Consider the following 25821-nt stretch of genomic DNA (forward strand, 5'->3'; position numbering starts at 1 on the left):
TTTGTCGCGCTCGGGTGGTGTCTTGGAATGAAATCGTAAAGTTTTGCGTCTAAAACAGAGCAGAACACGACTGCATCACTCTCGTCCTTGCCAACAAGCTTAAATGGCTGTGCTCCCGTAGCGTCTGCTGTTGCTAAGCAACATAGAACCACACTCCCTATAGACAGGGTTCCCACAGGTCCTTGAAAGTTTGTGAATCTGGGGGAAAAAATTCAAGGCCCTGAGAAGTTTTTAAAAATATTCATACATAGATACAGGTCATTGAAAGTGCTTGAATTTATTTTATGCAAGAAGTTTTCTGGAAAAAATTCCATATTCCCTGTGTAGTGTAGGATAATATCATAAAACTTCTAGACTTTTTAGGCACACGTGCTAAACTGTTCGCTTTAAATGCTTATATCTTCTGTACGCGAATGTTGATTCATACCAAAATGCGTTTTTGCATAGTTGTGTTTGACACATGAAAACGTCTCGGGTTACGTATCTAACTGTTGTTCCCTGAGAAGGGAACGAGACGCTGCGTCTCCCTTGCCATACTTACTGCGTCCCTGTAACGCCTTCTTCGGCAATATTTCAGATAGCGATATACTTCCTGGCTCTTGCGTCACCCTGTCTTTGTCGTTAAGCCTTACCATTGGTTGAATTTGATATACACATTCAGACGCACTTACCCCTGGACGCGTCCCCAAAGTGTCACAGTGACACAGCGCGAGTTCCCTCAAAAGGAAACTGTAACAATGTATCTTAAAAGGTAACACGATGTAACCTTGCTCTCACTTGAAATGTGTTTGCGGGTATTGGACCTGGAAGTCCTTGAAAGGTCCTTGAATTTGAAGTTAACTACGGTGTGGGAACCCTGCATAGATTCAGTTATGTGTCTCAATGCATTGATTCATCTAAAAGTTGAAATATTTTCAACTCGCTTTAGCGCAGAGTATCTTGGTCATTAGTTGTTTTATTGGTATTTAACGAATTTGATGAACGTACAATACGTTCCAAACGCATTCAGTCAATATCATTATCTAACTTTTGACAGATGTGGCGTTTAGCGGCTCTTGCATCTGAACTCCTTGTGTGTTCTTGGTAACCAATAATGACAACTATTGATTTATTTCCATTTAATATCCTTATTTTTACTTGAACATACTCAAACATATCACATTACCGCAGTACAATAGGTTTACGCTAACTTCTTAAAATATTTCCCTGAACTTTGAAATCCACGCCTGGCTTTTGGTTATGTTAAGGTGTCGGACTGCAATCTGCTTACCGAATTAGTTTAAAAATCGGCACACACGCAAGTATGTTTTCCCTGAGTCCGAAAATACAGGCAGCGAGGAATAAAACATTCATATGAGCTTTAGCTTGCCTCAGATCTCTGCGAGCCTGAAGTGAAAGAAGATATACTTTGAAATCGTGCGCCTGTGTGTGTGTTTAAACGTGTGAAAATGAGTCAACAGAAAAAGCGACTGACAGAGGCAGAATGGCGAGTATTTGTAAGCTGTTTTTGTGTCCTGCCACACAGCTCGGGCTGTTTTAATTTGTTTGATGCATTTGCTGTCCTCAAGATGTATGCGAGCCGGGTTTGTAGTGAATCATCTTTTTGCAAAGCATTAGTTATCTGGATAGTTGTGGCTCTTTCTGTTTTTGCAATGCATCAACCAGACGATTAAGAGAGGACCGTGCATGACAATGAGAATAGTTGAGCTATATTTACATCTGCACACATGATGAGTGTGAAAAATGACTTATAACAATGTAATTACTGTGTAATTACAATGGTTGGGGGACATGAATCATTGTAATAGCACTACCCGTTTTCACATGTAAATATTACTATATATTATTAGCATAAGTTAGCATTTAGTACGAAAAACAATTTTTACTTATTTTAGAAAATGTCCTGGCTTTTCCAAGCTTTGTAATGGTAGAAAACACTTTAGCCAAAAAAAGTGCATCCATCCTTCACAGACGTAATCCACACAGCTTCAGGCGGTTAATATATTTATATTTATGCATTTGGCAAATGCTTTTATCCAAAGCGACTTACAATGCACCACAAAGTATACATAATAAAGGCCTTTTTGTTAGAAAAATATCTAGATTAAAAATTTTCCCGGACAGGGATTAGACTAGTCCCAGACTAAAATAAATGTAAGAGCTGTCTAAACTGAAAACAACTTGCACTGACATATCTTAAAATGCACACAAGTAATGTTTTTAGTAAGGCGTGTTTGTTAAAACTAGTTATTTTTTTCGAATTAAAGGCGGAGTCCACGATGTTTGAAAGCCAATGTTGATGTTTGAAATCACCTAAACAAACACGCCCCTACCCCAATAGAATCTGGACCTTCTGTTGATAGACCCGCCCCACACATACGCAACCCGGCAAGGATGTCGGTTAGTAGACACGCTCCTTACTGCTGATTGGCTATAAGTGTGTTTTGGTAGTCGGCCCGTCTCCTTTTCCAAAGCGTTTCTCAAACATCGTGGACTCCGCCTTTAAACTAAGGCCTAGTCCTGGCTTAAAGGAATATTCCATTTTCTTAAAAGAAAAATCCAGATAATTTACTCACCACCTAGGGCTGGGCGATTAATCGAAAAATAACCGAAACCGAAATTCAGAACCTCTAACCGACATTATTTTATCATGTCTGTTATTTCTGTTTTTAATCCTGTTAATACTTTCCCTTTAAAAACAAACTGCTGCGTGTGATGTTGCGTAACTCCGCCCCGTCCTGTCAGTGGCACAGCGAAACATGGAGGAGAACTCAAACACTGTTTAACTGAGCAGCAGGATCATCTAGTGCCCAAAAGAAGCACAGTACTTTTTTTAAGAAGTACTCGCGAATGTGCAGGCACCTGTGACAAAAATACGGAATGCGCGGTCGGGTTTTTACCGCACACGCGCTTAGTTTAATCTACCGATGGGTCTCTAAGCAGCCCGGGTAATGTCATCACATCTCACTCACTCAAAACCGCGAAAAGACGCGCCCGCGTGAGTTTAATTAGACACTTCAGAGATGACGGAGAGAGAGAACGGGAGAACTTCTAGTCTACATTAACACCAAAAGCATTACAGATGAGAATGTCTTAGACATCAGTGCCCAGTTAAGAAAAAATGGATTGAATACAAGAAACGTGTAAAGGATACAGTCCAAGTATGTATTTTGCCCTACTCATCTCATTACAATATGCTATCTGGATACAACTTATTATGTATGTATCTGATGTCTATAATTAGTCATGGGGGTTGTATGATTCTTTGGTTCATAACTTCCCATTCTGAAAGTTTCATCAATTGTACATAATGACATGCAACATCTGCATAGAGTTAAGTCTATTTAATATTTTTCAGTAATGCAGTTATTTTGGGAAAAATGTGAATAATTGCATTGCAGGCTTATTTAAGGTGTGCCCTAAACTTTCCAACCTTGTCAGTGAACTATGAGGCAAAAAAATAATCGTTTATTAATCGTAACCGATGTCAAATGTTAGATTAACCGAGGTTTTGATTTTAGATCAAATCGCCCAGCCCTATCACCACCATGTCATCCAAAATGTTGTTGTCTTTCTTTGTTCAGTCGAGAAGAAATTATGTTTTTTGAGGAAAACATTGCAGGATTTTTCTCATTTTAATGGACTTTAATAGACACCAACACTTAACACTTAACTCAACACGTTTTTTTCAACAGAGTTTCAAAGGACAATAAACAATCCCAAACGAGGCATAAGGGTCTTGTCTAGCGAAGGGATTGTCTTTTTTGACAAGAAGGGTGAAAAATGTGCTCTTTTAGACCACAGCTTTTCGTCTAGGTCCGGTCCAGCACGACCTAACATAAATGCGTAGTGACGTGGGGAGGTCACGTGTTACATATATAAAACACACATTTGCGGACCATTGTAAACAATAAACTGACACAAAGACATTAATTAGTATCAGTTGACATACAACAACGTCGGAACGGTCCTCTTTCAACACACTTGTAAACACTGGGGCGGAGTTTTGCGTTCGTCTTCTGTGACCTCTTGACGTCATGGCGTATTGCGTGGGGTCACCTGGCGCCTCACGACCGGATCTAGACGAGAAGTTGCGGTTTAAAAGCGCATATTTTTTTATTTTTCTTGTCAAAAATGACAATCGCTTTGCAGACAAGACCCCTATGCCTCGCCTGGGATCGTTTATAGTCCTTTGAAAAAAACTGTTACGTGTTGTGTTAAGTGTTAAGTGTTGGTGTCCATTAAAGTCCAGCAAAATGAGAAAAATCCTGCAATGCTTTCCCCAAAAAACAAAACTTCTTCTTGACTGAACAAAGAAAGACATCAACATTTTGGATGACACGGTGGTGAGTAAATTATCTGGATTTTTCTTTTAAGAAAATGGAATATTCCTTTAAGATAATCCCTGTCTGGGAAACCACCCCTTTAAGCTATGAGTAAATTCTGCTGGGTTATTTTTAACCTAATGCTGGGTGCATATTGGACCGAATATTTGGATCAAATGTATAAGAAGTTGTTGCTGCTGGTGTGCATTCGTTGCAGTTTTAATGATGGTCTGTAGGTGGCAGTGGTTCCCTGCAGAGTACAGTTGGCTGCAGTAGCAGAGTGAGTCATGGATCTGGGCTCTAGATCCCTGTTGGCAGCTTGCGCTGAAGTGCCCTGCATGTGTGACTGCTAATGAAACGGCAATATCTGCCTTATTTCTCCCGTTTCTGCTCTACTACCACTCCAAAACACCCAGCAAAATAAGCTGCTGCTTTGCTTAGGTGAACTTGTTAATTTGGGACTGGGTGTGTTTATGAACACACACACACACACATATAGTGAGACGTTCAGCCGTAACTCTGGCGAGCAATCAACCGGGTGTTTTTGTAAATGATCTGTTTAATTTCCAAACCGATGGCTCGGTTAAAAGCCGATTTGTCAATCCGTGCCATAATTTCTCCCGTATCACCATCTCTTCATCTTCGCATCCTTTTGAAGATGGTAATTTTGTCTTCATTTGCTCGGATCAGATAATGTATGTTTTTGAAGCACTTCCCTGTCTGTTCAGGTCTGATTATATCTGATCCATTACCCAGACCTGCACCGAACGCCTGTCATTTTCCACATCACTGACACTTTATTGAATAACCCAGAGAGATGACACTAGATGTGATGTGATATACGTAGACGTTGTTCTAAATATTAGGTCTTCGCTGACATTTGTCTTCTTGCACGGATGATTCATGTATGCAGCAGTAGTAGTGGCCTGCACATTTAATGTATGGTCCAGCAAGTCCATTCGGCTGTAATGTAACATGATTCTGTCAAAAACCTTTCGATGTGGAAGGTGACACATGACCTTGCAAGTATTTATACGTAGTTTTTCTATTAATTAATTTACCCTTATTAATTAAACTTAAAGGTGCAATGTTTAACTTTAAGAAGGATTTCTTGACAGTAATGCAATATAGTATAGATACCGGTAACTATATTATCATAAAGACCTTACATAATGATCTTACTCAGTCAATATTATGGATATCAAGGTTATAATGTTCTTTACATTATGTAGGAGGATTTTATGTACTGTAGAAAACAGCTGGGTTTTCACACACTGCTCCGGCATGTTTTTTTAGTACCACAATTATACCTTCATGTTTCTCCATCTCCAAAAAAAAAAAAAAAAAATTAAACAATGGACCGTTTCCTTTCATTTCTCTCTCTGCTCTTTTGTGTCTCCTGCCGGTTCGTTTTCATTGTCTAATGTGAGTGAAATGGTGAGGTAATGACGGTAGGATGAGAGAATGGGCGAGAGGAGGGATGTTCGTTGGAGAGCAGTGAGTGGGAGAGATGCTTTGTTTGCAGCTGTCTCCTTTTGTACTGCAGAAGGCTCGTAGTTGGGTACAGTAATGTTTCTCTGGCAACGAGTGAGTCTCTTCCATCGTCCAAGTGAAGTGGTGACTTGGTCGATGCCTTACGCATGCTGTTTCTAGCACCCACTTATTCACTCTTTCAACATCACTCCTGAATTTTAGTGCCGTGCAGCTCACTTGGTGTAGAGCATTGCGTTAGCAATGCAAAGGTTGTAGGGAATACACTTACTGATAAAAGTAATATAAACCTTAAATACACTAAGTCCTTTTAAAAAGGAGCGTTTGCCAAATGCATAAATGTAATTATGACAAAGTTTTAAATCAACTTTTTAGTCAACTACTCGTACTCGTGCAGCCTTGGTTACTGGATACCGATATTAAAGGGATACTCCAGCATTATTAAAGGAAAACACCACCGCTTATCAATATTTTACTATGGTTTTACCTTAACTTGGACAAATTAATATATACCTATCTTTTTTCAATGCGTGCACTTAATCTTTGTACAGTGCATCACGAATGTGTTAGCATTTAGTCTAGCCCCATTCATTCCTTAGGATCCAAACGCAGATTATTTTAGAACCCACCAAACACTTCCATACATGAGAACTATATTGTATGGCGGAAGAGCACTTAGTTTGCAGCACTTCAATCTCGGCGCACAGTAACATCATAGCTCCTGACTTCTCCACCCCCCCAAACTTCTGTCATTATTGCTGCGCCTGAGGTCGAAGTGCTGTTTCGCCATACAATATAGTTCTCATTTTTTATCTGCTTAAAAAATCGCCACGTTTTATTTTGTGCCACCATACTTGTGTAACTATTCATGTTACAGTCTTTAAATGGGGAAAACATGGAAGTGTTTGGTGGCTTCTAAATTCATCCTTGTTTGGATCCTAAGGAATGAATGGGGCTAGGCTAAATGCTAACAGAGAGTTTTGAGTTTTTTACAGTTTCTAAAGTTTTAAATATGGATATTTTTCTTACAAAATCACATTGATTACCCTCAAAAGACCTTTATTAACCCCTTGGAGCCATGTGGATTATTTCTGTGAAGGGTGGATGCCCTTCCTTTTTTTTTTTTTTTAAGTCAGACGTTGTTCCCTGATCCCTGTTTTCTAGCATTTATAAGCTTGGAAATGCAAGGACATTTACTTAAATAGCTCCAAATGTGTTCGTCTGAAAGACGATGGACATGCGTATCTCTCATTGCTTGAGAGTAAGTAAATAATGGGGTAAATTTGATATTTGTCACTTTAAGAAAGCAATGTGGCCGATATGAGGCTGATATAATAGAAATGTTATTACAGTAAATGAGTGACAAACTGGTAGAAAAAATTGTAGAACTAAAACATTTGTTATGCATAATATTTTTAAAAATACCCTGTTTAAATACTTGAAAAATATTTAGGAGTGTTGTTTTGTGTACTACAACCTAACATCACGTTAAACAGTGAATAATTCAATTCAATTTATTTGTATTTATATAGCGTTTTTAACAATTGTTAATTGTTGCAAAGCAGCTTTACATGAGTAGATGTAGGGGAGAACACAGAAAATCAATACATAATATAAGAAGTAGAATATAGCGGCTAAGGATAAACCGTACAAGCAAGCGTATTAATAATGTAACGTATACAGTGAAGTGCTAAGTTAAGCCAAAAATGTCTGACTCTTCCAGGGACGTAAAAAAAACCCTAGGAGAAAACCCAGTGTGAAAAACTCCTAGAAGGACAAAAACCCTTTGGAGAAATTAATATATATATATATATATATATATTATATATTATATATATATATATATTAATTTCTCCCAAGGGTTTTTGTCCTTCTAGGATTTATATATATATAAATATAACACGGTAGTGATAGGAAGCGGGTAAGCGTATTAAACTGGTTCAGCTGGCATAATGACTTTTGCTTTATATCTGAGTCTTTATATTATGAACAGCAAATTTTAGGAACAGAAAGATTTATTGGCGGATGCTGATATAAAAAAATTGCAAATCGGCCGATATACCGGCCACTACAATATATTGGTCTATTACTGGTGGGTCTTCACGATTTCCTGTGATTTGATTGGTTAAACTTGTTAATTATATAAGACTTGTTAATGATATACAAACCCTAAGCTCTTTAATGAAAGCCTTTTAATTTGTTGAAATGGCTGTTGTGTAAGTAACTACAGCCTTTTATTGCACTAAACCTCATAGTTTTCCAAAAATGAGAACTTGGAGATTATTCTTAATAGCGGGAACATTGCTCACAGCAGGCAGTTTGAATTCAGACAGTAATTGTCTTGAAATTTATTGAAGGCGGTGAATTTGTTTCAAAAGTGCTGCTTTGATGGCTGCAGTGTTGGGGCTTTAAAGGGGATAATACAAAGAGCCTCAACTCCTCGCAGGGTTTAAACATGCCGGCTGTGAAACATGCGTATGTTAAGAAATAACAAAGCTGGAGACCTTGCTAATCAATTTAGTTGTTGAACAAATCCTGATCAATTCCTACTGAATATGTTTGTTGTCACCATACTGATTGTTTTTAGTCAATAACAATACTATGACATTAGAAATATTTGCTAACAAACAATATCCTTCTCTCCTTTGCTCCATTAATGATTTTTTTCTGTCCATACAGGTGATGCAAGTCGTGAATGCGGATGCCATCGTGGTGAAGTTGAACTCTGGGGAGTATAAGACCATCCATCTGTCCAGCATCAGGCCCCCAAGACTCGAAGGCGAGGTAAGAGCTAACGCACGTCCGTCCTTGGATACTCCTGTCACTAAGGCCATTACAGAGTCCGCAGGGTGCTGGCTGTCACATACACTGTTTGCAAAGTGCCGATGTGAAGGTTTTTCTCTCGTCTCAGTCTCTTAAGAGGGCTGATCTCCCCCATTCATGTATCTTTCACACTCAAAGCAGTACCTTTACTGCTCACCAGGGGGAGCTAGAGAGACAGATGCCTGTTTGCTTTAGACACGCAAGTGCTGCACTGCAGCCAAAATCCCTATAGATTTACTCCCATAATGAGCACATGCTCTCGCTGAATCGTTTTTTCTCAATTGCTCTTCCTTGTCTGTTCGTCTCATACGTCTGCTTGAGTCTTAAATGCTCACATTTAATTTTTGTGATATGTTAACAAATTAATATGAAAGCAGAGGTTGCATTTAAAGTTGTACATGTAGTAGGCAGTGGGAGCTTCATCTGGGTTACACACTAATATGTGTGTTATTATAATAAGGTGGTTAAAATTAGTGTTGGAACATCTTCCTGACCTCTGACCTCCCGTAATAACAGACATGATGAATCAGCTTGTCGCAAAATTAGCTTTTTTTTTGCATAGATATAACAAATTAGACCTTTATTAAGAAGCGTGCTTTTCTTTTGCATGTACATTTCTGCTAATGTTGTAATTTTTTTGGCTCATTATGGGCTTTGATGTTTCAGACGCCGGAATATGTTAAGATTGTAATTATTTTTAAAAGATGCATTTCAGAGAGACACTATTTGTCATGCTCATGTAAACATAGTTCTGGAATGTGAAGCTGCGGTTCTGTAGCTATGGATACCGGCCGAGGCGAGCTTTCGGATCAGCGCGCGCGTCTAGCTTGGCGGCTTAAAGATAGATTTAATCAGATCAGAGATGATTACAAAACAATAAAGCTTACTGATGTATTTCCATCTTATACATCCTTCTGAGGCTCGAGATGAACCAGTGAGCTTTTAACCAGTACGTTGCTTTATTCTCTGACCGGTTTACTTTTCGGAAAAGATAAACCTGAAAGCTTAGTGTGAGCTTGATGTAGAAAAAGACATCTTTGATCTTCTGTAATTCAAAATTGTTTGTGCTATTTAAAAATATTAAGCATGGCTTTGTCTTCATTTACTCTCCCTCATGTTGTTCATAACCGGTTTGAGTTTCTTTATTCTGTTAATAAGATATTTAATAAAATATTTTGATAAATGATGGTAACCACACAGTTGACAGTACACATTGACTTTCATATTAGGAAAAACAAATACTATGGAAGTCAATGGATACAGTCAACCATGTGCTTACCATCATTTATCAAAATATATTCCACTTTCTGACATTTTTGAATAAAATCTTCATTGGATATCTCTCCCGGGACATATTACTCGCATCGCCTACTATATAGTATGTAAGTAGGCTGTTTTGGACGCAGAGATGTTAAAAGCAGGCGTCGCTAATACTGTTTTGACACTAATGCTAGTGTTGAAGACAAGGTTGGTACTTGGGGGGGCGTGTACACCAAAGCATTTAAAGGTGGGTGAGGCCTAGTCCACACGGACATGGTTTAAAAAAAATGCTCCACACATGCTAGGTTTAAAAGAAATCTCCGCCTACATGAACACGCAAAAACACGTGATCACGCGCTGTCAAGAGCATGCCACACCAGCAGGTGGTGATGTAACTCAAATCATAAAGCCACCTTGGGCAATCAGAAATCTAACAAAAGTGACGTCGCAAGGCAAAAACCACGGTTTTACTGTCTACACGACAACACACAACCGGCGTTTCTTAAAATACTCACTCTGGCAGGGGTTTTCAAAAATGCTCGGTTTCAGTGATGTCATACTATGTTTCCGTGTGGACGAACGGCCAAACCACGTAAAAAAGTCACGTTATAAAAATACCCGTGTCCGTGTTATAAATACCGGATGCCGACTGTAGGTACTTGCCAGCTATTTTTTCAGCTAAGCGGTTTGGTTGCTGTGATATTTTTGCTTCGTTTATCAGTCGTTGAACGATGTGCCGGTTGGTGGTTGTGATATTTGTCCCGCCCCTCCTCCACTGTGATTGGACGGTTTAGTAAGAAGTGACATTGATGAGCTGAGCATTTTACACTAAGTTGAGCATTTTTCAACTCTCTGCTCTCGTCTATTTAGTCACTCAGCGCAGACAAAACCCACCAGCTGTGTGTTTTTGAGAAGCGCTGCGCTTCTATTGGAAACAATTGAAAACGTACACAGCGTAAACGCCTTTGTGTGCACGCCCCTTTATTGTGAGCCTGGTTGAGGAGAATTTTGCTATTGCTTCTATTCCATCTGGTGGATGATGAAAGGATCTTCAATCCATAGACATGGATTGAAGGATGGACTTGAGGGGAATGTCATAGAGACTTGGGATAAGACTTGATTCCACCTAGCAACCCAGAAAACCCTAGCAACCACCCAGAACAACATTGCAACTGGATAGCACTGCTGTTGAACTATACTGTATAACAATACTTTGGCAGCCACACTTGAGACTCGAGCATCTTGGCATCTGCACCAAAACTCGCATTTGCACCAAAAAAAGTAAAAATCAGTTGGGATGTGATGTAGTTATTGTAATACAATGGCAACCGTTCTGTTGTATATGATTACATGCATTTCTAATGATCTAAATTTATTTCACAGTTCAAGGGTTTTATTTTACAAGTCCATGCTTTTGTTTAAAATCCATCTTCCATAATGAGTAGGAATCGCAGTAGTATTGATGTGTACCTCCTTTTGAAAATCCGGCACCTCCTGTTCACTTTACATACTGTATGTTCTGTAGTGCATCTCTGCACCAGATGTTCTAGCAGTATGTTTTTCCTGCTCAGCTGCACACTTTGATGAGGGTGAGGGGGAGAGAGGAGACTGCAGAGATGAGCCTCTATTAAAGCATCACGTTAAAGTCATAGAGGTTGTGCTGTCCTTGCATGTGGGTTCTCATCAATAATGAAGCTGGCATGATAAATCTGAACTCTGACCCATGTATCACTCTTTCTGAGTAAAAGTCAACCGGGAGAAATTCAAACACTGCCTGTGTGCCAACTGATTAAACCTCATTAGTGCCATATCTCCTGGCTTCTTGGTTTCAAGGGGCCTAATGGAGATCAGGTTACATCTCTTTATAGTAGATTTTATGCATGGTTATTGTAGTGCAGGGGTTTTCGAACTTTAAGAGCAGCCGAACTTACCGGAAGTACCCACTGAGATATAAATTATATGTTTCAATATATTATTATAGATTAAAATTTTTTTTTCTAAAATAATAATTTTATTCTTTCCCCCGCCAGCGTTTTTAAAAAAAGTTACCAACCAGCGCCAGCATTTTTTATGATTTTCACAAAAGTTTCATGTCTTCCAGAAAATGATTTTCTTTAAATATATAAACAAAATATATCGAAAATTTAATCACCTCTCAAAAATTATTAGTAGGATTCTTCAAAAATACCAAATTTTCAGCAAAAAGCTAATATAATTGCGTTTTTTGTGAAGGAGTTTTGATGGTGCTTAGATTCAGGGCGATTATCAAAATATACACAAAGTTCTTACTGTTTGCCCTAAGGGGTTGCTTCCAGGTTTTATAATTTGGGTAAGAGCGCCACCTGGTGCATAATAGCGGAAATATGGATTGCTGGGAAAAACGTGTTATTGGCAGGGACGAGTTTTCTCTAAATTGACGATGGCAGGGAAAGAGTTAAACAACTTAATTTTGCCAGTCAACCTACTTTTAGTTTTGACTTGTGATAAGTTGACATAATTCAAACAATTTCATCTTGTTTTTCTGACTTAAGTTAAAATAACATAAAAATTAGGGCCGGGACTCGATTAAAAAGATTAATCTAATTAATTAGAGATTTTGTAATTAATTAATCGAAATTAATCCAATTTTAATCACATATAAATATTTGACCTGAGAACATTGAGAAGTAATTTTTTCACATGGGTTTTTAGTATACCATGAATAATGACTGAATACATAAGCTTAAGCAACAAAATATTGTTTATTTTTGTTCAATCAAGTCGTTGTACTCGGAGTCGGGCTAACGTCCACGCTAGCTGCTATATGTTTTGCATTGAGATTATACTTGAGGCTCGATGTGCTGCCGTGATATGCGAATTCCTTGTTGCATAGCTTACACACAACCATGCTCTTATCCACGCTTCCATCCATTTGTTTTTTATAAAAAAAATTCCCATCCACGGGGCCAACCAAAGCGATCTCATCAGCTTCATCATTCATGTTTACTGTGGTTTGTTGTTGTCTGAAGTCATGATGAACGCTAGTTGGTGCTCCAGTATATTCGGTCCGCCGAAACTCATCTAATGGAAATGTTCCGCGGTGCAAAAATAAGTGTGATTAAAATGCGTTAAAAATGTTTAACGCGTTATTTTTTGTGTAATTAATTAATCTTAATTAACGCGTTAAAATCCCGGCCCTAATAAAAATATATGTTGATATGATCTGATTTTAATTTGAAGTTTTGTTTAGTAGTATTTTCCGTAGTTATTGTTATTATCACCTGTTGATTCTTAAAATAATATTGACACTTTTACCAACAGTCATATTGGATTAAATATCATGACCATATCTTGATCATAATAAACTACAGCAATTTCCCCAAATTGAGGTTTGCGAACCCCTGGCAATTTATTTTTATTGGTACATAAAATAGATTTTAGTGTTGTGTAAAGGTCACATTACATGCATATTAAAGGGATAAAATATTTTTTCTTAGATTTATTTTAAAATGTATTTACATTTTATGATTTAAATTTTGTTTTTCATAAAATCATGAACCTCTTGCAAATCCCACGTAAACCCTCAGGACTTTGCAAACCTCACTGTTGTAGTTTATTATGATCATAATATTATCTTCAGGTTTAATCCATTATAATGACTGTCAGCAAATGTGCCAATATTCGTTAATGAACCTCTTCTTTAAAATCGAAAAGGGGCGGATAACTATATTTTTCTTTCTAATATAATGCTACATTACCCTTGACATAGTGTTATGTAACTAACAAGATTGCTGTTAATCTTTTTATCAAACTAATCAATTCTGGCTTGCGTGTACTCTGTAGTTTAGCACACAGCAACTTGAATTGGTATTGTAATTAATTTTAAACTGCAGACTTTCAAACAGCAGCTGTAAAACACATTTTTAAACAGCTGCGAATGTTTTTCCAGTCACTCTGTTGATTGTGTTCATTATAATAGTTCTCTGTAATGGCGTACTGTTTGTGCACATGCACTTTGAGCTCTCTCACGCACATGAACACACACTCGCAAAATGAAGGGCGTTTGAGGCTTTGCAGTTAGTCTGCATTCTCCATACAGTCGAATTGTTATGCAACCACACAAAATGGTTCAAACTCAGCGTAGCCTGATGCGCATTTTCTTTTGCATATTGAAATTTTCTTAATCTAGCTCTTTCCACATGTTTACAACCTATACTGTAGTGTTGGTGCCCACAAATAAGAGCTTGTTTTTGGTGAAGTGTATTCGAACGATACTACGTATTACTTATTTATCGCTTTTATTGTGTTGCGACTGACGTCACCATGACATTTCTACTTTTTCAAACCAATTGTTTCTTCTCTCTCTTACTCTTATGCTCTGCTTTTTAAAAAAAATCCTCAGTTCAATGCAGGGCGTGAAATTGTTGTCCCCTCGCTGTGTCGTACAAACACTTCAATTCAAAGAGACAAACCTGACCTCAGGCCAGCCTCAGGATCTGTGTGTGTGGGCTTCTATACTGTTTTCTCTTTCTCGCTCTCTCTCTGTCTCTCTCTCTCTTTCTCTCGGGGGGATTTTTTTCTCTCTTTAGAGCCAGATGTGTTGACCAACAGAAAGATGAACTCTGACAGTTGCTGCCTAGTCTCTCTCCCTCTCTCCTCAGATGACTCTGTCTTGTCGCATAGTGTTGGGTCCTCTTTCTTACCCTTGTAATAATAATTATTATTATTATTATAGCACCGTGGTGCTGTACTGTCAGAAAAATGGTCAGAATATGTACCCTTGCTGTCAACGTCTTTCAAAAAGTATAGCTTTGCACCTTAAGAGTTCCTATTAATACCTCAAAGATGCATATTGGTACCAAATGTATACACATTTATACGTTATGAAACACATTGGGTGCTTTTTAAAGGGGACATTTCACAAGACTTTTTTTAAGATGTCAAATAAATCGTTGGTGTCCCCAGAGTACGTTTGTGAAGTTTTAGCTCAAAATACCAAATAGATAATTTATTATAGCATGTTAAATTTCAAAGTGAGCAAAAATGTGGCATTTTTGGTGTGTCCTTTAAAATGCAAATGAGCTGATCTCGGCACTACATGGCAGTGCTGTGGTTGGATGGTGCAGATTAAGGGGGCGGTATTATCCCCTTCTGACATCACAAGGGGAGCCAAATTTCAATGACCTATTTTTTCACATGTTTGCAGAGAATGGTTTATCAAAACTAAGTTACTGGGTTGATCTTTTTCACATTTTCTAGGTTGATACAAGCTCTGGGCACCCAATTATAGCTTAAACAGTCAGATTTTCATGATATGTCCCTTTTAAAGGGTACTGCCCCAGTGACAACTAGGGTACATATTTTAACCATTTTTCTGTCAGTGTGTGTGTGTTTTTCAGCCTTATTAATTTTTTATTCATGTGTCCTCATAATATTTAATCAAAAACACAAATCTCCTCCTCGAAACGATCTCACTTTACTTCCGGTCATATGTTATGGCAGGTGGGTGGGGTCCGGGAAAAGATCACCGCAATTAGCAACATGACCCAACTTTAAACGGCTCGATCAATTCTCGAAGGATGACTTCAAGAATTCTGGCCCTACCTTTTTTCATTTTAGAAGCCATTTCACACGGATAAACGTCACTGCGGGGAAAATTAGACAATCGCTACTTCAGTTTTAATGGCAACTTTAAGACCTTGTTCATACTATCAGTCCAAATCCGATTTTGATGCATATCCGATTGGAATCCAATCACATTTAGAACATGTGAACGGCCAAAAACGGCACATGAAATCCGTTTTTTCGAATTTGTTTCAGGCTACATCCAGAGGTAGTCTGAAATCTGTTTCAAAATGCATTTCCTGAAATCCATTTCAGTTTGATCGCATTTGTCCAGCTTTTTGGGTACGTTAAAGCAACCCTAGCATGAACTTTGGAGCAGTCTATTTCTGACGAAATGATAGGGGTGTTTGGGAAAGTCAATTTATTGGGGAATATAGTTTCTACAACGTCAAACGTCGAGGCAGATTGTCGTGCCAGCGCGACATCATTGCCCTAGAAAGAGTGCAGATAATCCGAAACATGGCAGAACGCTACAGGACGCACAGATTGGATCTGAACAGTTGTGATACACAATATGGACAGCGAGTCTGTCAAATCGCATATGCACCAAAATCTGATATGGACTGACAGTGTGAACAAGGTATAAGCCGTTTCCTGGAGATGCGTGTGTAAATGCTGCTTCTGCGGCCAATATTGAGGTTCTGCACGAGAGTGCCCTCTGGCTTTTGGATGTAGAGGCATTTTACTGTAATTCAATAAGAAGCATAGCAAGCCTCATCGGCCGATGAATTACTACTGTGGTAACCGTGATCACTATGAGCTGCTGTTGTTTTGAAAAAGCTGTGCACAACGACATGAGTTTTCTTTTCTGGAGAAACGTGGCCTCACTTGCCGAATTTCTTTTTTACACACCGATTTAATTCTTTGTTCACCCCCTCTCTCTCTTGTGGCCAGATGGAGACTAATTTTTGCACCATGGTGCGCTATTTCCAGCTGCATGGTGGTGTCAGCCGTTTTGAGCTCTCGTGAGGATGTGGAGGGGGTGGAGTTATGTCAGAGCATCTCAATGAGTCATTCCCACTCCCACTTTATGTATGCGTTTGAATGTGAGTGACTGCAGGGGAAATGTTGACATCTGGGTTTAGAGCGGAAGCTGCTCTACCCTTACTGAAATAGCAGTAAAAAATATACTCGTCACTTTTGTGTCACTTGCTGTCACCTTTTCTTTTGTGTTTGTGTGGTTTGTGCCATTCTTATAATGCCAGATTTTAGCTTTCATTTTGTTTATTTGCAGCGCTTGTGTGCTTAAGGCATGTTTGTGTGTGTCCTGTGGTCCCTGTCTGGGGTCACTGTGTGGTTGCATGGCTCATCTCGCACATGATTGGTCAGGCTTTTTCATAGAGAGCACTCTGCTTTGCCTCGGGATTGGCTGACTATTGGTAATCTAGCAAACTTGCTTTTGCAGACTCTGCAATGACCCGAGGAGTTTGAAAATTGTAAATTTATTTTTAAAGCAGTGTTATGTATGTAGTTATGTATGCAGTTCACACCCGTGACAGGGGTCGATTACCATAACATAAAATATATATATTTTTTGCCTGTATGAGGCATTTTACTGAAGTAAATGTTTAGGAAAACACACTATAACCACAACATTTTAAAGTGTATTTTGGCTGTTAATTCTATGGCTTTTTCTTTACATGTACAAGGACACTAGAAAGTCATTGTTTAAAGGGGACAGAGAATGAAAAACCATTTTTACCTTGTCTATGTTGAATAATGGTAGTCTACCCGCATTCACGAACATAAAAAAAGTGCTAAACATCTCAGTATCATAGAAATTCCTCTTTTAGAAATGTCAGCCAGAAAACGGCCCAATCTGAAAAACTGATGCTTATGACATCACAGGCATCTCACTGCCCCTCCACTTTAAAATAAACATTTTTTGAGTGGCAGCAAAGTCAGCCAATCAGTAATGAGATTGCAAGTTAAGCCAGTAGGGGGAGCCAAATAGGTGCAAAACCACTTGTTTAAAATCCCCCACCCTAATAGAGCTATCTGAGAGAGGTTTTTAGGAAGCTTCTAAGGCATTACAGACCCAAACCAAAATTTTTTTGTCTACATCACAGAACAAGGATACATACCCCGTTCAATCATTCTATGTCACTTTTAAGTACAGTACAGTTTTCATGATGCACTTCAACCAGTAAAAGTGATACCATGCATAACCATTAGTTCAACTGCAAACAGGGCTTAAAGGGACACTCCACTTTTTTTGAAAATATGCTCATTTTCCTGCTCCCAGTTAAACATTTGATTTTTACTATTTTGGAAACCATTTAGACCAGGGGTGCCCAACCCTGTTCCTGGAGGGCTACTGTCCTGCAGATTTTAGCTCCAACCCCAATCAAACACAGCTGAAGCAGCTAATCAAGGTGTTCAGGGTTGCTTGATAATTACAGACAGGTGTGTTGGAGTTGGGTTGGAACTGAAGTGTGCAGGACGGTAGCCCTCCAGGAGCAGGGTTGGGCATCCTCGATTTAGACGATCTCCGGATTTGCCTGTACCACTTTTAGCATAGCTTAGCATAATCCATTGAATCTGATTAGACCATTAGCATCACACTCAGAAATGACTAAAGAGTTTGGATATTTTTCTTATTTAAAAATTGACTCTTATGTAGTTACATCGTGTACTAAGACAATTAAATTAAAGTTGCGATTCCTTTCCGGGAAACCACTCTTTAAACTTTAAAGCATAAATAACATAATTTTTTGTATGGAAAGATAGTAAATGATGAATAAAAAATGAAAAAGTTTAAATTTCTGCTTTAATTCCTTTTGCAAAGCCTTGCCCCATAGTTTTCCATTATTTGTAGCTGCCTGTGTCATTATATGGGACCCAGAACGCTCTTTAAAGCATTATCATTGTTCCTGTGCTCCCGCAGATGAAGCACAGTTTTTCCTTTGGCACTCTTTGTATCTCTTTCCCTCGCTCTATTTCTTGTTTTATTTCCCTATGCATCACCATTGTTCGTCATCGTTGATTTATTTTAAGAGGCGTAAAAGTCATTATGATTTTAGCATTAAATGCTGGTTCTTTTTCTAAGGTGCCTCTAACGAAGCTGTACGGGTTTAAATTGTACGTTGCGATTCCCTTGACTGATGCCGACATAATAATGCTCATCATAATTCTGGCTGTCGTGCGAGACTTATGCGCTCTTTTGAGAGGCTGGAAGGTCTTGACCTCTGTCACGCTCTGACAGCCAGCAGTCATTTATCGTAGCCCGGGAATTGGCGTGTTATTTGTGCCATCCCAAGTTAATAGATAAGAAAAGTTAGGAGCATAATTAAATCCAGACTATAGCTTTTTGTATAATGGTTGTCTGTTGTTGTGATAGAATAACATTTGTGATGCATAAGTAGTTATTTCCCAATTTTTGGGCTACCTAAGGTTCTGATGCTATAATTGCTTAAAGGAGTAGTCCACTTTAGAGATGGGGTCCATTGACTTTTTATAGTAGGAAAAAAAATACTATGGTAAGTCAATAGGTCCCATCTATAAAGTGGACTACTCCTTTAACTTGATGATTTTGGACTCCTGTGATAGGCTCTTGCTGGTGAGGGTGTTGCTTGTGATTGGTTGTTTCCTGATGGAGGAGCTCCTGTGACGGTTCAGGACCCTCAGGCCTAATGCTGGCAAGAGCGCTTCACTTTCTTTCTGCTTCATAGTCGCATCCAACCCGTGAGCCATTTATCACCTGCTGATAATGAGACTGAATAATGAGAGAGAGAGTCGAGACCGTAAGCGCGAGTGGCTGTGTTTGTTCGAGACAAAATCTCTCCCCGTATAAGTGAAACAGTGGGAGGCGTTTGTGTCTTTTGGAGAGAGACGGATTAAGGTTCAAGAGCTGAGGTGGGACCGGGGCAAGCTCTGTAAACAGAGGTGCCAAACGCACTACTGTGTTCACTGACAATCTGCTCTTTAAGGCATACATCACACGGTCAATGAGAAAGCAAGTAAAGCTTTTCTTAAAGGGATAGTGCACCTAAAAAAGTTTCTTGACTTCATGTCATTCAATATACTTTCCTCACTAAGATAGCCCAATGGACAGGGCAGAGCTACATTTTGGTACCCCGACTAGAAGGCCAATACCCCCAGGACGTTGGGTTAGCGATTTTTGCGAGCCCTGATTTGTCCATTATCTGTGAAATGACAAATAGAAAATACTTACAGAACAGTCTTTCCAGAAAAAGTGTTTTTTGTGATTGTTGCGGACAACAATCCTTGATCTTGTGGCATGTTTTCTTAAAAAAAGTGATGGAATATGCAGGATATTTGTGCAATTTTATGTGATGAAATTGCGACAACTTGCCAAAATTGCGGGAACTTGCAAGAACTGTTTGCAGCTTTTCATTGATGTTCACCAAAATGCGGGGATTATGAAATCATGCAAGCCTGCATATTTTGTGAGCAGAAATCTGCAATTTATGCGGCGAAAGTGCGGCGTGTTTAAAAAAATTTGGCCCCCGCATAAATATGCAGACTTTGGCTGATTATGCATTGAATCATGCGATCGCATAATCACGTTTTTCTGGAGGGACTGACAGAAAAAAGTTTTTTGGGTGAACTGTCGCTTTAAGTGGGATACCGGTTACAGTTTGGTAGGTTTTCTGATATTACATCCAACAATTGCTCTCTTTATTGTATCAAACTGACGGCCGCATGGGTCTTGATAGGTTTTGTTCCGCCCAGTTAACCTTCATTGAATCTGTTGTGTTCCTTGCATGCGGCTAAACTATCATTTTCCGAGCTGGTAACAGTCAAACATCGACATATCAGCCAAGCAAAGTAATCCTAATTTCTCCCCAACATGGTTCAGTCACCAGCCTGCCATGTCTTCTCAGAACACGCTTGATTTGCTCAATACAAGACCAAGACTTGTATCTTGACAGTCGACAAAAAGCTTTGTGTCTTCCACCGCCTCGCTATTTAGCACCATCGCAAATGTGCAAACATGATAGAAGGGAAATATTGAATTTGTTCAACATTCGAAACTCGTAGTCATTCATTACTTGATTCTAGTAAGCGTCCTACCATTGATGCATGGTGACTCGGGTGGGTTAACCTTGTCCCACGGGTCAAATATTGCACAGACTGCAAACTAAACCTAATGTCACTCCAGGTCTGCACGCTTTGTTACATTTTTGTGTTGTGTGTAACACGCTGACATTTTTGTCTTATACCCACACAACACACGCTCTTGCACAGACTACACAGCAGCCACCCTTTTTCTTTTTGCTCCGGGGAAAGGAATTGCCGTGGATATTTTTAGGCAGGCAGAAAATGGGTTGTCCTCCCTTTCAGAGCTTTCTGTATTATATTACAGTTTTTTATCCAGCCTGAAAGCTCCTCCATCAGAAGAGGAGTTTCAGTGCATTAAATGCAATGACTCTCGAAAGCGGGGCATCATGCACCTTTTTGTATTGTGGGGTCACCAGTGGCTGTTATGAGTCACTCTGTGCTCTCAGGCAAGATAAGACATGATCAAAGGGCAAAGTAAAATAAGTGTCTAGTGGTGTAGTTTTTGTTAATACTAGACTACCACTAGATGAAATAAAATGCCATCTTGGCCAACCAAGAATTTCTTTCCCATTTTTGCTCTCTGCTTCCCATTTGCCATAAACGGTGTGACATCCACTGATGCTCAGCATGCCGCACAAATTGATTATTTGAGTACTGTTTGTCTTTCTGTTCATCTGAACATGAGCAGAAGCAGCACGGAGGTGTTAACCAGACTTTAACTAAAAATTATGTGCACTAACAATCCCAAATTCTGAAAGCTGATAATGAGCAGAAAAGTAATCATGAGAATGTCAATGTTAACAAGCTAATTAAAAATAAAATAATGTTGCTTATAACAATGGCAACATGCAGACATGGCAACACTGTTTATAAATGAGTGGAATTATCTACAGTGATTACTGTTATTTATTTACTATTAATAATGTCTGTTAAGGGTGTCACGATTGCGAAATCGATCGAAATTAAGTCACAACCTCGAACTTCGAATTTAAAAATGGAATTGTCGATGCTGCCACGACCCCATTTCACGTACGGTCGGCTTGTCAAGGGAAAAAAAACACGTGTTGAGTGCTGCGAGTCAACCTCCTCTAACGTAGCTAGCTACAGCCAGTTAAAAGATAGCATGGCAGATGCAGGAGACACCACGCGAGCTGCTCTTAAATGGGAAACAAAAAACAGCAATCGCCTCCCATCTACAGCTGAACTCAATCCCAGCAGAGCGGCGTCTGTGACAGGACCGGTCGTTTCTCTGAACTGAGATCTGTTTAAGTTTCACAACTTATTTCAGTTGCTTAAGAATTATGAAAACAGCATTTAAACATGACTAAAGGGCGATTTATAGTCGGTGTAGGTTCTACCTATCCGTAGCCTGTGCGTAGCTCTGCGTAGCCTGAGGCGCACCTCGCAAAATTTTTAACAGCGCGTCAGTTCTACGCGGACCGCAAAAGCTGTGATTGGTCCACCAGAACCCCTCCCGTCAGGTAAAAAAACTGCGTCATAGGTATTTCCGTTTGCGATGGTGAAAACAAAGAATGGCCAAGTTGAGGAGTGATTTAACTCAAACTGCAACAAAAATCGCTTTTTATTTACATCCATCATTGCTGGTCTTCCCAAATTATACACAACAAGTTGCTGTTTCTTCTTCGTTTGTGGCTTAACTTGCTTCTTCTTCTTTGGTGTTCGCGCTGCTACTGTGGTTACACGCGTGGTTACTGCCCACCAGCGGCCTGCGCGCATGTTTGCACGTCGACGCGGACGACGACGCAAAAGTATAAATGAAAACCGACGCGAAACCTACGCCGTAGGACCTACGCACGACTATAATGAGCCCTTTATTGGGGTATAGTCTCACGTCTGACGGTAATAAAAGTGCGTTTTTAAGGTGCAAAGTACTGACAGGAATGTTCATCTGACAGGAAGTTTCGTTTTATCAGGTATGTGCGTGTACCATATTTTCCCACTGGCAGCACGACTAACATGGCAGAGCATCTCCGGGTTCAAGGCCAGATATTATATTTCATAAAAGTCTAGTCTTGAAATGGCATAGCAACCTATTCTTTCAAAAAAAGTAGAAATCAGGAATCGTGACCTTAGAATCGAAAATGTAATCGAATCAAGGACTTGAAGAATCGTGACGCCCCAATATCTGTATATGTATGGCCGAATGCAATCTTTTGTGTGCGAAACATAGGTGGAACATAATATGTTGTGTGCGTTTCCACACGAACATATTAAGTGGCGGAAGTCTCTGCGTTCAGCGCAAGTCTTCTGTCAAACAAAAAAACGTTTACAGGGCCACTTACGTGTCGCATCTAGAAGCGAGTGTTAAACGTGTGTCAATGCGCTGTTTTGTTCTTTCAAAAGTGCGCGAGAGGTTGCGCGTCTTTCGTTGCTACGCAATCATGAGACGCGCTTTCTGTGACAGCGAGAATAAGGAATGCGTGATCAGATTTTTCATCTGCACCTCACGTCAATCATATCATTGTCACAATGCGATCATCAGTTAATCTGGTCAGGACAGAGAAAAGCTGTAACCCGGGCTTACTCAGCTGTTACTGTGGAGGAGTTCATTAGTTTAAGTCACGGCTTACATTGGCAACACAAGCAAAGATTAGGAGAAACGTGCAAAAGATAAAAGATGGTTATGTATACAACTCACTCGTCTCAATATGACTGTGTAATAACTATATCATTATTTTTATGCAGAGGAGGTACATAACCAATTTAATACTGTGACTTAAAAAAATCCTAAATCAAACAGAAACATTTTTTGGTGGCAAAAATGTAGGCTAATAGTTCATAAATGTATTCAGGAATTGAATTTGTTAGTTTAGTGCAAGGTTTTAGTTAAAAAAGTTTAAGAGAAGGTTAAGAAAAGAGTAACCTACTGTTATAAAATAAATGTTATTTAGTGGAGAACTTTGCAGCAGTATTTTATTTATTCTTTTTTTTAATTTTATATATTATATTTTAATAAAAAGTGTTTAAAAAAAGTGTAAACAAATTGTTAAAAAAAGTTTATAGTAATAAACAACCTGCAGTTTAATGTTTGCATTTCCCCCTTACTATTCCGAAAATTAACCGAACCATGGCTTCAAAAGCGAGGTACGCACCGAACCGTGATTTTTGCGTACCGTTACACCCCTAATATGTATATCTGAGATTTGGCACTGAAATATTTGAACTTTGAAAATAAAATCTGCACCTCAAATTAAATTACAATTAGTCTTACAATCACTATGGGGCGGTTTCCCGGACCAGGATTAGCTTAATCCAGGACTAGGCCTTAGTTTAATTAGGAAATATAACTAGTTTTAAACAACATGCCTTACTAAAAACATTACCTGTGTGCATCTTGAAGTAAAACAAAGGGCCCTGATGTATTTTAAGATCTGTAAGTGAAAGTTGTTTTCAGTTTGGAGAGCTCTTAAAAGTGTTTAAGTCTAGGACTAGTCTAATCCCTGTCCGGGAAACTGCGTGTTTAATAGAAAAAAATAATGTGGGATTGAACCCCCAAACTAAGGTATTATGTGCAAGAAAATGCACAAGAATACAAATTAACTTAAAATGTTTTAAACTAACACTTCATTGACCTACAGTGGTCATTCAACAACCATGAACATTTTTTTGTGTTTTACTTTGAAAAGATTTTAATAGTTTGTGACCCTGGACCACAAAACCATTCATAAGTCATACGGGTATATTTGTAGCAATGTCAAAATTGTCAATTTATTTGAATGCGAAAATCATTAGGATATTAAGTAAAGATCATGTTCCATGAAGATATTTAGTAATTTTCCTGATGTAAATATATGAAAAATATTTCAGTTTCGTTATATAGCTGTAATTCTTTTGAGCCATATCTTTTTAAAATATTCACATATTTGAATGAGAGCTGAAAGAAATTTTTCCCTCTTGACTTCGTGCACTGGTTGGCTATGTTGAACAGCTAATCAGAATGATCTGACTCCTAAATCAGTGCTACCTCCGATTCGGCATTGTGAATCGACCAAAAAAGTGTAGAAATAATCAAGTCTTACACACAAGATTGTGCTTAAAACCTGCATGACCGCCGACTGTCTGCTTTGTGTGTACCGGGCTTTAAATCTCACGTTCCTGCTTGTGTTTTACCTTTAAAATGTCTCTGGGCATTGTTGCCTGAAACAAACCAATCCTAAAAAAGTGTTCCCACCAGCTGGAAACAAACATTTTTCCCAGAACACAAAATTGTATCACATTTCTTTCATATTTTGTGTAGAATGTGTTTTAAGGGTTGCATAGTGTGTTTGTTCATACTGTCCTTGCAGCCCCAGCTGCCTCATGAGAGGCTGAAATATTGAGCATACAATCAGTTGTCTTGGAAAAATAACAAAAACCCTTTATTTTCTTGAAAAAAAATTAAAATGAGGTTTTAACTGTAGTTTCTTATAGTACTCAGGAATGCATGTGCTGTTGGTATGGTTAGCACACCAAGAATAAGGGATTTCAAAGAAACAAAAGAGGAACAGAGGAATGAAATTGGAAGGGATTGTGAGGGGGTGGAAGATGAGAAACTAAACACAAGCTCAATTTTTAAAAGAAGTCCTGCGAGAGACTGTTGTGCCTGTTTTTGTATTGTTGTGTGATATTGACTTCTGTCCGTGTCTGATGTTGACTTCTCTTTTTTTTCCTTGCAGGAGAAAAACAAGGACAAAGATAAACGTTTCCGTCCCCTATACGACATTCCTTACATGTTTGAGGCACGTGAATTCTTAAGGAAGAAGCTCATTGGGAAAAAGGTGAGAGACTAATATATATACATGTGTTTCTTTATCCTATGTGATCTTTTCTGTGCTGAATGCGTTTGAAAAGTCAGTTCTATTTCCCAAAGTTTCTCTCTTTGGAGTCAATGAACGCATTGACCGCACAGACCTTGAGCTCAGCAACTTTTTTCAAGCAAGCCATGAATAACATTTTCTGTTGAAAACACAAAGAATGCAAAAGCACAGAGGCTATTGACGTGTGAAAATGTGCATGCAAATAGGTGCACGGTCACTGACATACACGTGCAGTATTTGACTTAAAGGAATATTCCATTTTCTTAAAAGAAAAATCCAGATAATTTACTCACCACCATGTCATCCAAAATGTTGATGTCTTTTTTTGTTCAGTCCAGAAGAAATTATGTTTTTTGAGGAAGGCATTGCAGGATTTTTCTCATTTTAATGGACTTTAATAGACACCAACACTTAACACTTAACACGAAGCAGTTTCTTTCAACGGAGTTTCAAAGGACTATAAACAATCCCAAACG

The 25821-nt window shown here is 38.8% G+C and overlaps 1 protein-coding gene across 1 annotated transcript in view; it reads left to right on the forward strand.

Annotated features, from left to right (window-relative positions):
• Positions 1–25821, forward strand: part of snd1 (staphylococcal nuclease and tudor domain containing 1) — a 209615-nt gene that overhangs the window by 15652 nt on the left and 168142 nt on the right. Inside the window, exons 10-11 of the mRNA XM_073867828.1 lie at positions 8496–8600; positions 25205–25306. Coding sequence (XP_073723929.1) covers positions 8496–8600; positions 25205–25306 — 207 coding nt within the window. The remainder of the gene's footprint in view (positions 1–8495; positions 8601–25204; positions 25307–25821) is intronic.

This window comes from Misgurnus anguillicaudatus, chromosome 1 (assembly GCF_027580225.2).
Source record: "Misgurnus anguillicaudatus chromosome 1, ASM2758022v2, whole genome shotgun sequence".
NCBI classification, from domain to species: Eukaryota; Metazoa; Chordata; class Actinopteri; order Cypriniformes; family Cobitidae; genus Misgurnus; species Misgurnus anguillicaudatus.